The sequence below is a fragment of the Ovis aries genome, chromosome 14, assembly GCF_016772045.2.
Source record: "Ovis aries strain OAR_USU_Benz2616 breed Rambouillet chromosome 14, ARS-UI_Ramb_v3.0, whole genome shotgun sequence".
Taxonomy (NCBI): Eukaryota; Metazoa; Chordata; class Mammalia; order Artiodactyla; family Bovidae; genus Ovis; species Ovis aries.
Genome location: NC_056067.1, coordinates 16,308,308 through 16,320,025, shown reverse-complemented (window position 1 = coordinate 16,320,025; position 11,718 = coordinate 16,308,308). Strand labels below are relative to the sequence as shown.

The following is an 11,718-nucleotide window of genomic DNA, read 5'->3' as shown; positions in this document are numbered from 1 at the left end:
TCCTCATACCATCCCTCTGGATCATCCCAGTGCACCAGCCCTGAGCATCCCTGTATCATGCATTGAACCTGGACTGGTGATTCGTTTCACATGTGATAATATACATGTTTCAATGCCATTCTCCCAAACCATCCCCCACCTTGCCCTCTCCCACAGTCCAAGACTGTTCTATATGTCTGTGTCTCTTTTGCTGTCTCGCATACAGGGTTATTGTTACCATCTCCATATATATGCATTATTATACTGTATTGGTGTTTTCCTTTCTGGCTTACTTCACTCTGTATAGTCGGCTCCAGGTTCATCCACCTCATTAGAACTGATTCAAATGTATTCTTTTTAATGGCTGAGTAATACTCCATTGTGTATATGTATCACAGCTTAGAAAGCAAATCTTGACTGATGTCAAGGGAAGAAACCTTAATTTTTTTTACCTCCCCTTATTTAGAAAAATTCAGATATGTTTAATATCCTTTAAATACCACTCACATAGTCAGAAGACCTTAACTGTGGTCCAAGATGTCTGTTGTTCAGTTGCCAACTCATGTCCAACTCTTCATGACCCTGTGGACTGAAGCTCACCAGGCTCACCATTTTTTTTTTTTGGCCCAAGTTCATGTCCATTGAATCAGTGATGCCATCTAACCATCTGATCCTGTTGCCTTCTCCTGCCTTTAATCTTTCCCAGCATCAGGGTCTTCCAATGATGTGTAAATAGATGTTAAAAAGGATCACTCACTGTGATGACATCTTCCACTGTATTTGCATATAGGTGATTCAAACCACTAAAGATGTCTGACATGGTTTGCAGTAAGGTTCAAAGCAGAAGGCTCAGAGCAAAGTAAAAAACATGTGTGCTGCAAGCAGTATAAAATTTCTTGGTTTCCAAGGCACTTAAAAGTTTTATATAGTTTTCATACTCGAAAATCTTAAAAGCCCATGCATAAAAACCAAGAGAGCGCTGGATAAGTACATTGATTAACAAGCCCTTGCCTGTAGGCCTGCTGAACTGAAATTTAAGTTAGCCGTTCTCAAAAAACCCAGCTGACATAAAGGTTCTATGGGAAACACAAACATTGCTAGAAAGAAGAAAAATACTATGGGTGTAGCCTATCAGGCTCCTCTGTCCATGGGATTTTCAAGGCAAGAGTGCTGGAGTGGATTGCCATTTCCTTCTCCAGGGGATCTCCCCGACCCACGAATCGAACCCCGGTCTCCCACATTGCAGGCAAACGCTTTACCGTCTGAGCCACCAGGGAAGCCCACTATTAGTCACTAGGAAATGTAAATGAAAACCATGAGATTCTTCTTCATACCCTCAGGATGGTCGTTACCAATAATGAAAATAGGACTTCCCTGGTGATACAACAGATAAGAATCTGGCTGCCAAAGCAGGGTTCGATCCCTGGTCCGAGAAGATTCCACACGCTACAGGGCAACTAAGCCTGTGTCGTAACAACTGAAGGCTGTGCACTTAGAGCCTGTGCTTTACAAGAGAAGCCAGCATACCACAACCAGACAAAGCCCGAGCACAGTGACGACCCAGTGCAACCAAAAACAATTCTGAAAAAATAATGAACGTGAGTGCTGGCAAGATGTGGAGAAATAAGAACCTTGAGTGTTGCTGGTGGGGATATCAAATGATGCAGCTGTGGTGGGAAACATGGGTTGGGTTCCTCAAACACCTTTCCAGAAGAATGTAAAACAGACTCAGAGACAAGTGCTGTGGACACTCGTTCACAGCACAATAGCCTAGAGGCCGGAAAAAGATGAATGAATAAAATGTGGTATGTCCAACAATGGAATATTATTTAGTCTTAAAGATACGAAATTCTGATACATGATACAACATGGATAAACACTGAGAACATGCTAAGTGAAATAGGCCAGGCACAAAAGGCTAGATATTTATTATATGATTGCACTTACATTAGGTACTTAGAATAGGCAAATTTAGAGACAAAATAGTGGTTACCAGGGCCTAGGGAATGAAGGGATGTGACGTTACTTTTTTAATGGACACAGAGTTTCAGTTTAAGATGATGAAAAAGTTTTGGATAGTAGTGGTGATGATTGTACATTAGTGTAATTAACAACCCCATATACACTTTAAAGTTAAAATGGTAAATAAATTTGCCATAATTTTTAAAAAGTAGAAGCTTAGATTTAAAACGACAAACCGAAAACAATGCTAGAGAGATGGAAGGTCATACTGTTAGTTTCATACACGTACAGACTTTCTTGGTCAGCTCCTTTAGTAAGGAAAGGGATGCTCAAAGTCAGAGGGCATGGAAGATGCTGCTGCTGTCAAAGGACTGGCACAAAGCTGCATGCTGAGAGCTTCTGAGGAAGAATGCAGAGAACTTCCACTTTGTAAAGTGTGCTGTGTTGCACCACTGGGTGGGACAAGGCAGAGCAATGTGGGTATGGATTAGCTCCCTCTGGTTGTTGAAAACAACATCTTCGTTTCTTTTCCTACCTTGTAAGATGATTGAGCAGAAATAATACAGTCATAGTAGTGACAAGATAGTCAATGAAATGTTTTCAAAATCCCTGGTACCTGCTACCACTGGCCATAGTCCCAGATCTATTGTCTCCCAGAACACCAGATTTTTATTACCAGGTCTGAGCACAGTATTTGGGTAATTTGTACACCTTATTCTTATCTAGGGCTTCCCTAGTGGCTCAGATGGTAAAGAATCTGCCTGCAATGCAGGAGAAAGGAGTTCGATTCCTGAGTCAGGAGGATCCCCTGGAGAAGGGAATGGCAACTCACTCCAGTATTCTTGCCTGGAGAATCCCATGGACAGAGGAACCTGGTGGGCTACAGTCCATGGGGTTGCAAAGAGTTGGACACGACTGAGCAACTAACACAGTCTTATCCACGAAATTTCAAAGTATCTTTATAAGTCTGTTGTTATATTTTGTAATAATAAGATTCTAAAATCCATTACTGGCTGGAATGATGATTAGAAATTGCTCAACATTATTTTCTGTTGCATTCTAACTATCTGTACAGTAAGACTGATGAGTACAATTATCTGCATTTTAAAGGTAAGGAAAACTAAGATATACAGAAAGTTCAAATGCTAGTATGTAGAAGTTACTCATATCCTCAAGTTCAGTTCAGTTGCCCAGTCTTGTCCAACTCTTTGCAACCCCATGGACTGCAGCACGCCAGGCTTCCCTGCCTATCACCAAATCCAGGACCTTGCTCTAACTCCTGCCCATCGAGTCAGGGATGCCACCCAACGGTCTCATCCTCTGTGGTCCCCTTCTCCTCCCGCCTTCAGCCCTTCCCAGCATCAGGGCCTCTTCCAGTATCTCCTGCCCGTCTTTTCGCAACTCCCGCCACCTCCGCTTCTGCTCCTTATTCGCCTGCGCCAGTGCCCCGTGCTGGTAGGCTTCCTCCAGTAGACCTGTCTTCTCCCGTGACTCAGTCCAAGACCCGCATCTCACAAGACCCGCATCCTGGGCTGAGTCACAGAAGACAAGTCTGCCAGGACTGGGCCCTGGCATGGGCAAGCGAAGAACACAAGGGGCGGTGGCAGGAGTCAGGACACCAAGCATGGGGACCATCCCCGGATGGACGGCTGCCTCCTTCTGGATCTTTTTCCTAAGATCACAGACATTTAGGGCCGGTGTGTCTGTCACGTGAGCCAACAGAGGCCACTCTTGTTACTCCCCTCAGCAAGGAAGGGGCCTATACTGGGATGTGTAGACCTTGTCAAGAGTTTCACTTGAATACGCTCCAACAAAGACCAATAGCTGGCTACAGTCTCACCTTTGCTCAGTTCCCCTTCTGATTGCTTTGAGGGTCCAATAAAGTCCATAGGTGCATCTGCTAAGGTAATGGTCTATCCCAATGGTTCCTGACCTTGACTACATTCCAGAACCACCTGGTGGCTTAGCACAGATCGGCTCCTATCCCCTGAGTTTGATTCAGAAGGTCTGCTGATGGGTTTTGAGAGTTCACATTTCTGACAAGTTCTCAGGTAATACAGAGATGTCTGTATGGAACCGTAAGAAAACCACTGTTCTGTAACTTGCCAGGGACAGTAATGAGCCCATTCAAGACAAGAGTTCAATTCCAATTTAATCAATTTATTAAATTAACATTTCTGTAATAAACACTAGCCACCACTTGAGTGAGGCTTGCTGCTGCTGTGATTATGTTCACAAATTAGGGACATTTTGCTTTACCCCTATTGGTGCAAATAAAATCATGTCAGTACCTGTTGGCACTTTGTAACTTAAAGTTCTGTTGCGACCTGGGCTACAATTTGCTATTCAGGAGACCAGGTCTGGCCTTGACAGTAAAGCCACCGTCAAAAGCTGCATTGAGAACTTCATCCAGGCAGCTTGCTGTGATGAAACTCAAATCCTGCCGGACGTTGGCTGGGATTTCTTCAAGGTCTTTCTCATTCCTCTGAGGGATGATGACGCGCTTCAGTCCAGCCCTGTGTGCTGCCAGCGCTTTGTCTTTAATTCCACCCACCTGTAAGGAGAGAAGAGGTTTATTTATGATCATCCTCAGGCCTTGAGATAAACCCTAACCCACCTTTCTTTCACTGCTATTTTAAAACATCCAAATCACCTTCCATTTCCTTAGAGCTTGAGCTGAGAAAGCCACTAAAAGGGTTAATAGTATATTCTTTGCATTCAGTTAGCACCATGTGAAGTCGCTCAGCAGTGTCCGACTCTTTGTGATCCCATGGACTGTAGTCTGCCAGGCTTCTCTGTCCATGGGATTTTCCAGGCAAGAGTACTGGAGTGGGTTGCCATTTCCTTCTCCTATTAATGGAAAATTCTGAACTTGTTTTTGAAAATTCTTAATTTTTGCCAGGTGCGAGCACCTCTTCTGTCCATGACTCCCTTTTACATTTCTGTTCCTTTCGGTACTCACATCAGTCTTGTTTGCAGGTAGCTCAGGTGTCTGAGGCCACCCCAGCTGTCTAGGGAGAGGCTCTAAAGTGGGGACCCGGGGCCTCCTGCTGGCCAGGACCAACCTGCAGTCATGAGTGAACCGCAACGGAAGCAGATCCCCCTGCCCCAGTCAACTTCTGGATGACAGACCGGGCTGGTATAGCGACCACACAGTGAGAGTCCGCGGGCCAGAAGAGCCCAACTAAGCCTCCCCTGAATTGCTGCCCCACAGAAACTAAGAGTAACTATTGTTTTGGGGTGGTGTGTATGCAGCAATAGGTACCACATAGAGATAATCCCTGGAGATAGCCCTTGGAAGCCGCCTCCCACCTGCTACACACCTGCCATCCTATCACACTGTCACTCCTTCCAGGCTTTTGCTTTATGCTGCTGAACTACACTTTCAATGTTCCTTCATCAGAGAGAGTGTGAGATGAACTCAGTCCCTGAATGTATGGCAATGTCTATTCTGCGTTCACATTTAACTGACAGTAAGGCTGTGTATACAAGACTTGATTAAAAATCATTTTCTCTCAGGGTCTTAAAGGTGCTATGTATCTAGTGTTATCAATGAGTAAGCTTTGTCCTTGGTGACTGGAAAGTCATGAAGATGCAATCCTTTTTCTGAGGTGGTCCTTTCAATCTTTCTTAGGTCCTTTCAAACTGAACACAGCCTTCAATTCTAGGAAATGCTCTGTTATTTCCTTGACAATTTGTTGTACTCCATTTTCTCAGTTTAGTTAGATGCTGGATCTGTCAGATGGTTTTTTTCTATTTTTTTCTGAATAGTTCTTTGAGCAATTCCTAAAACCATCATTTTAAATTCAAGAGCTTTGTCTTAGCCTCTGTTCTTGAATTACGTTTTCTCTAGGCTTAGCAGGCCTTCTTAAGTGCTGCTGCTTTTCTCCATGCTGCATGTAATAATTTAAAACTGAAGGCTTCCTCAGAGTTGCTGTGGCTGTCCTCCCCTGGGGGTGGGACAGCCTTTACCTGGGTGCGATGTGCTCTGAGTGCAGGGGGCCTAGCAGAAGAGCCATCTATTCTGTGGAGATTTCAATGAATACCCTGGGTTTTGTTTCCCATCCCCTTCCTGTTCTCCTGGTCTGAACCTTCTGGCTCTGAGCCCGTGCTTTTCACCAGGTTCCTGCAGGGAAGAATGTTTCTACCTCCAATCCTATTACATCAGTGGGGATACTTTTATCTTCTAGAAGTTGGCTGAACTAGAAGAAGTTCCCCACTGATTGATGGCTTCCCACTCATTTTTGACCATTAAAATTTATTCCTTTAGCTTACCATTTCGAACTAGGAAACTAAAGAGTTTATGGTTAGTAAAGCACTTGCTCATTTCCTTTTAGTAGTACAGCTAGTGTTAACCACCAAGTCACTAGAAATGCAGTAGTTCCGGGGCAGTGTGAAGAGAAGAGGGCAACATTCCTTTTGAGTATAGAACATAAATACAGTTTAGGATATGACTTTCTGGTTGAGTTAAATTTAAAAACCCAGAGAACTGAAAGCATTTTTAGTGATCTTAATTGGTGATTCTATGACCTACTTTCACCATTACTTCATTAAAGCAGAGGTGTTCCCAGAATAAAGAACATTTTTTTTCTCAGTTTGCTATCAAACCTGCCAAAACTTTAATGTAGACTGGTACTGCTACCTAATGACTTAAACCTCTAAATGATCTCTCAAGTTTTATGCATTTTTCAGTGTTTTTGTAAGTAGTTGCCAGATAGGCTGGAGCCCCAAAGCCTCATATGTACAGAACTTTTTCAATGTTTAGCAATTAAGAATGGTTAGTGTTTACTACAAACTTCCATTTTGCACTACTTCTTTTCTATAAATTTTTCTATCAATCTATCAATTACAGTAATCTAAGTTATCTACAGGAGGACAGGAGGTTTCACAGGAATTTCAAAAGGTGAGAACTGGGCTTCAAGTTTAAAAACAGCTACCGTCCAGGACTGCCCTGGTGGTCTAGTGGTGAAGGATCAGCCTTCCAATGCAGGGGACACAGGTCTGATCCCTGGTCAGGGAACTGAACTCCCACATGCCACATGGGGTGACTAAGCTTGCCGCCGCAGCTATACTCCCCACGCTCCACAAGACCAGCGCAGGCACTACAATGAAGACTCGTGCAACCAAAATAACATACGCAGCCACCATCCTATTTCACACATATGCTATATACTTAACAATTCATTAACTAGAGCAAAGCCTCAAATCTTCATCTAAACAGCTAATATTTCTGGTAACCAGACTGGTATTTTTCCTGTCAGCAAGTTTTCTTTTTTAGTGGAAGGGAAAACATGGGGAAAATCATCAGTTTTTCCTTTATTTGATCGAAATGTTAAAATCTGAACTGCAGATATAAAAAAATACGTATTTAGAGTACTGGGGGGAAGGGTGCAGGAAAAGAAGAGGGAGGTAAAAAAAAAAAAACTTATTTAAAACTAAGCCATTCATAGGCAGACAGCAAACCACTATTAATTTAGATATTAAAATACTATTAATAAAAATTTTAAATTAAAAGAATTTAAAAACCATATAAACAGGCTTTTTCATACTTACTGGAAGAACAAGACCTCGCAGTGTGATTTCACCAGTCATGGCTACATCTGAACGCACCAGCCGCCCACTGAAAAGTGAGGCGAGACAGGTTGCTATGGTGACTCCAGCAGATGGTCCATCTTTTGTGACAGCTCCAGCTGGGAAGTGCAGATGGATGTCTGTGTTCTCAAGAAGATCAAAACTTCCAGAAGCTTTAAGAAAGGAAAAAAAGATTTTGATGTAGAAAAATTAAACTGGTTTTCTCTTTCTCTGAAAAAAGAAAATCAAAGAGATAAAAATGAATGTTTGGGTAAATACACCCTTCAAAATATTAGTGGGCAGTATAAGTTGGGGTGTGGAAGAACAGCTTCATTCTATTCCAAGTAGAAGGAAAATCAAAACAAACTTTTGGAATCAGTTTCCAGCTCAGGTTCCAGTCAAACAGTCCTCAACTGGGAACTAGAATTTCCACTGCAGTTCAAAAGCAAAGGTCTGTGCTTTAAGGTGAAAGTGATCATTTAAAGCTCTCCTTTATCTCTGTTTCAGAACTGTGGGATACCTCCTGGGTCATGATCCCAAGGCTCTTCTTTGCACTCAGCTTTGAGCACGCCCTCCAGCCCTGCCCCTACCCTGGGGCAGGCCACTCACCATTGGTCAGATGGTATTTCTTGGCATTGCTGCGGAGCCAGCTAATAGCGAGGTGGGCAGACTCCTTCATGACATTCCCCAGTTGGCCGGTGAGAGTTAACTGGCCTTCGCCATCCATCCGACTTGCCTCCACGAACATGATTTCCCCACCTAAGGGAGTCCAAGCCAAACCGATCGCCACTCCTGGTTGACTCAAACGCTCAGATACCTTGGGAGAAGGAAGGAAAGTGAACAGTAAGGTCAGCAAGAGCCAAATGCTTTTCAGGCTGACCTAATCACAAAGGCAAGCTCCCCCTCAGAGGACCTGAGCGTATGCTGCACCTCAAAGAACTTATTACTGCGCTCAATTTGGAGTCACACAGGCTTTCTGCCACATTAGGACGCTTGGCATTCATCATAAAGAGTTTTCCCTTAAAGTACGTATGAGTGACTTCGATGCTTAAGCACCACATGCCCTAATTTTCAAGGCACAAACACAATCGTTTTATTTACCTCAGTATTTTTATTAGGCTGCATATTTAAAAACACTCTAGTGCCAAACTTCATTTCAGGCAATCATGAAATTGCTACCCTCTTTTTAAACATGCTGTTGAGAACTGTTAGCTCCAGAGGCCAAGGGTGAAGGTACTTATTAAAACCCCTGGATTGCACTTCTCTGCCACTCATCTTTACTTTTTTCTTATTGCTGCAGAGATGCTGTAAAGTGCTGGGTCCTCTCTGTGTGCTCAGAGGCCCACCATGCTGCCTCACTGCCTTTTTTTAAAATTCTCAGAAGCTGTCCATATAAATCTGAACAAACCCAAGACACAGCAATCTATATTAGATCAACAAATCCGCTTAGTCCCTCGCTAGTGTTGAGAATAAGCTCTCACTGCCATCTCAAACCGATTGTGTCATTCACCAGAGATTACGAGCCAGACAGGCTAACACATCGAAGTTATGAAAACATATAAAGTAACAGCTGAAAAACAATCATGTTAACTTTTACTGCACACACTGAGCCTTCAAATTTCTTTTCCTATAGAAGCTATGCATGTTAGAGGAACTGGGCACAATACATCAACCCAGCACTAATGCAAGCATGAGATTTCTCCACTGAGAGGTAACCTCTCTCAGGTGCGGCAGAGTCTATAGGCTGAGTTTCTGGTTAAAGGGCTGGTTGGGGGATGCTCCCTCCTTTTCCAAGGGGCTTAGATGCTGAAAATCCTGATTTTAAATGGATGTGTGAAATCCTTTGAAGCTGTTGGGCACTTATTTTTAATAGTGAGTAGAAAAGCCTATATTTAAAGTTGGTTTTATATTTAAATTTCAATTTTATATTTAATGATAAGTTAGGCACTGGGAAGGCCAGGCTGCAGTGATGGCTGAGTTGACGCCGTGCACCGTGGATTCCACCTTCGCATCTGCCCTGTTCTGTATCTATTCAAGGAGAAAGATGTAGAAGAACAACGTGCAGAAGATGAGTACTATTTAAGGAGAACAGAAACAACTATTTATAACAGTGCTCACAAGGCTTGTTCTTGCTCATATAAAAGCAATTCTCTATGCCTGAATGACACCTAGTGGGTGGGAACTTGCCAGGGGTTCCTGTTTTTACTTCATGGCTCTTTTCTAGGGCTCAGTGACCCTAACCAGCCCTAAACAATTATCCTCAATATACTTAATCCTGTGCTAATTTAACAGAAAAACCATACTGCACAACTGTTAGCTATAAAAAGAACAATTCCCCCCTTTTTAAAATAGCTAAATCCTCAAAACTCATTTTGTCAAAATAATATGCCCAAAGCATCAAGACGTCAGATTCATGCTGATTATCACACTGCTTCAAGAAGCCAAGCCAAATGCTCCATTTACTGGAGAGTCGTGCTGCTCTGGGTAGAAGTAACTGGTATATAGTTCACTGAAAGGCAGGAGGGTAGGTAAGGACACGTGGCCAAAACGAAACCATCCAGGCTCAGAGTCACCTCATTCTAGCTTGATAGCAAGTGTTCTAATAGTGACCTGGAAATGGGACTAGTGACCAATCTGTGTAACTCAACCACGTACAGGGGTGGGGGAACTGAGGGCAGGAGCTGCTACCAAACCGAAAATCTCGTGATCAGGCCAATAACAGTCGGGAATCCAGGGGCTTCCCTGGTGGTCCAGCGGTTAAGAATCAGCCCTCCAATGCAGGGGACACAGGTTCGATCCCTGGTCGGGGAACTAAGACCCCACATGCCGCAGTGCCACTGGGCCCTCGTGCCTAAACTAGAGAGAAGCCCACCCACCACAATGAAGAGTATAGCAATTAAGACCCCATGAAGCCCAAACCATGTATACATATAGTATTACATATTGGAAAAAAGGAATCTGTAACTCAAGAACTTGGAGTCATACTCTTCAAAGTCATTTGTTCTGAAATAAACAATTCTCTAACTACCAAGCATCCATTTTCTATGTATTTTTCCCTCAGAAATAGTGAGTACAAGTAAATATGAATTTAAAAGATGAGAAATATGCTCTTTCTTGCTCCTGAATGCAGTTTCCCAGCCATCTTAAACTGTGTATAGAACAATTTGTATTTTATAGAATTCCCTAATGAGATTCAAGACAATAATTTCAAAACTCTATCTATTGGTGCTTTGCTACCAGTTTCCAACTCCATTACTGGTTTGCGGAATCATCAATTATATTAGGTAAGACAGGCCTCAGCTTGATGCTTAGAACATTTTCCCCTTTAAATGTCAAACTGGAACATGAGTATCTCAAGTTCATTTGTCATTCACTTTCCCTTCAAACTGGTGCTTCAGTTTCCTTTATCTGTTAACTTAAGCTTGTTCAAAGAAACGGTCAGTTTCTTCTGTAACAATTCTATCAATCGTGTAAATATGCAAACTGAGGAAATGTTTAAAATATTTAATAAAGTTAATGATAGGATATGTCTTATAAAGTATGGTTGCATTCCTGACACTTCAGTGATAGCAGTGTTTAAGGAGCATTTGAGCATCTAATCACTGCCAATTTCACTATTCTTTCCTCTTGATTAACTCAATAGTGATATTTACTGATATTTGACTAAAATAGTAAATACATGCAACTCTTTGTGACCCTTCCACGCCTAGACCAACACCTGCAGTTTTAACACCTGGTTAGTTACTATTGTGGCCATTGGAGGGATGCAATTTTTCCTTCATCCATCGGGGCTTTACTAGCATCTGGCTCCAGGCTCCATCACAGATCACAGGGATAGCAAACCAAAACCTCAGGGCCGCGACAGACTACCTGCCTAACCACAAAGACTAAGGGGCCGCTAATCCCCCAGCATGGGGAGGCAACAAGAGGATCTAGCCAGTGCTTTCTACAGAGAGCCCTTCAGGCGCGAGGGCCCGTGTCTGGGGAGCTGGGGCAGGCGTCTGCTGGGCAGAAAAAGGCCAGGATGCCTTTTCACAGCAGAGAGGCCAGCATGTGCCAAGGACTCAAGACAGGATATCATGGGCCTTCTCTCCAAAGACAAGCACAGCGCCTCACTGAACGCAAAACCTGCGCTGTCAGACGGCTGTGTATGTGTGCAGGTTTGCCCCGTGGTGGTGGTTACGCCACACGATGGTTTCTGTTATG

At 43.2% G+C, this 11,718-nt stretch overlaps 1 protein-coding gene across 1 annotated transcript in view; it reads right to left on the bottom strand.

Annotated features, from left to right (window-relative positions):
* Nucleotides 1-4,080: 4,080 nt before the first annotated feature.
* The window catches only part of LONP2 (lon peptidase 2, peroxisomal), an 81,527-nt gene continuing 73,889 nt past the window's right edge, over nucleotides 4,081-11,718 (bottom strand). The window contains exons 13-15 of the mRNA XM_004014972.6: nucleotides 8,122-8,329; nucleotides 7,495-7,685; nucleotides 4,081-4,495 (exon numbers count right to left, since the gene is read on the bottom strand). Of these exons, the coding sequence (XP_004015021.1) occupies nucleotides 4,274-4,495; nucleotides 7,495-7,685; nucleotides 8,122-8,329 (621 nt within the window). The 3' untranslated portion in view covers nucleotides 4,081-4,273. The remainder of the gene's footprint in view (nucleotides 4,496-7,494; nucleotides 7,686-8,121; nucleotides 8,330-11,718) is intronic.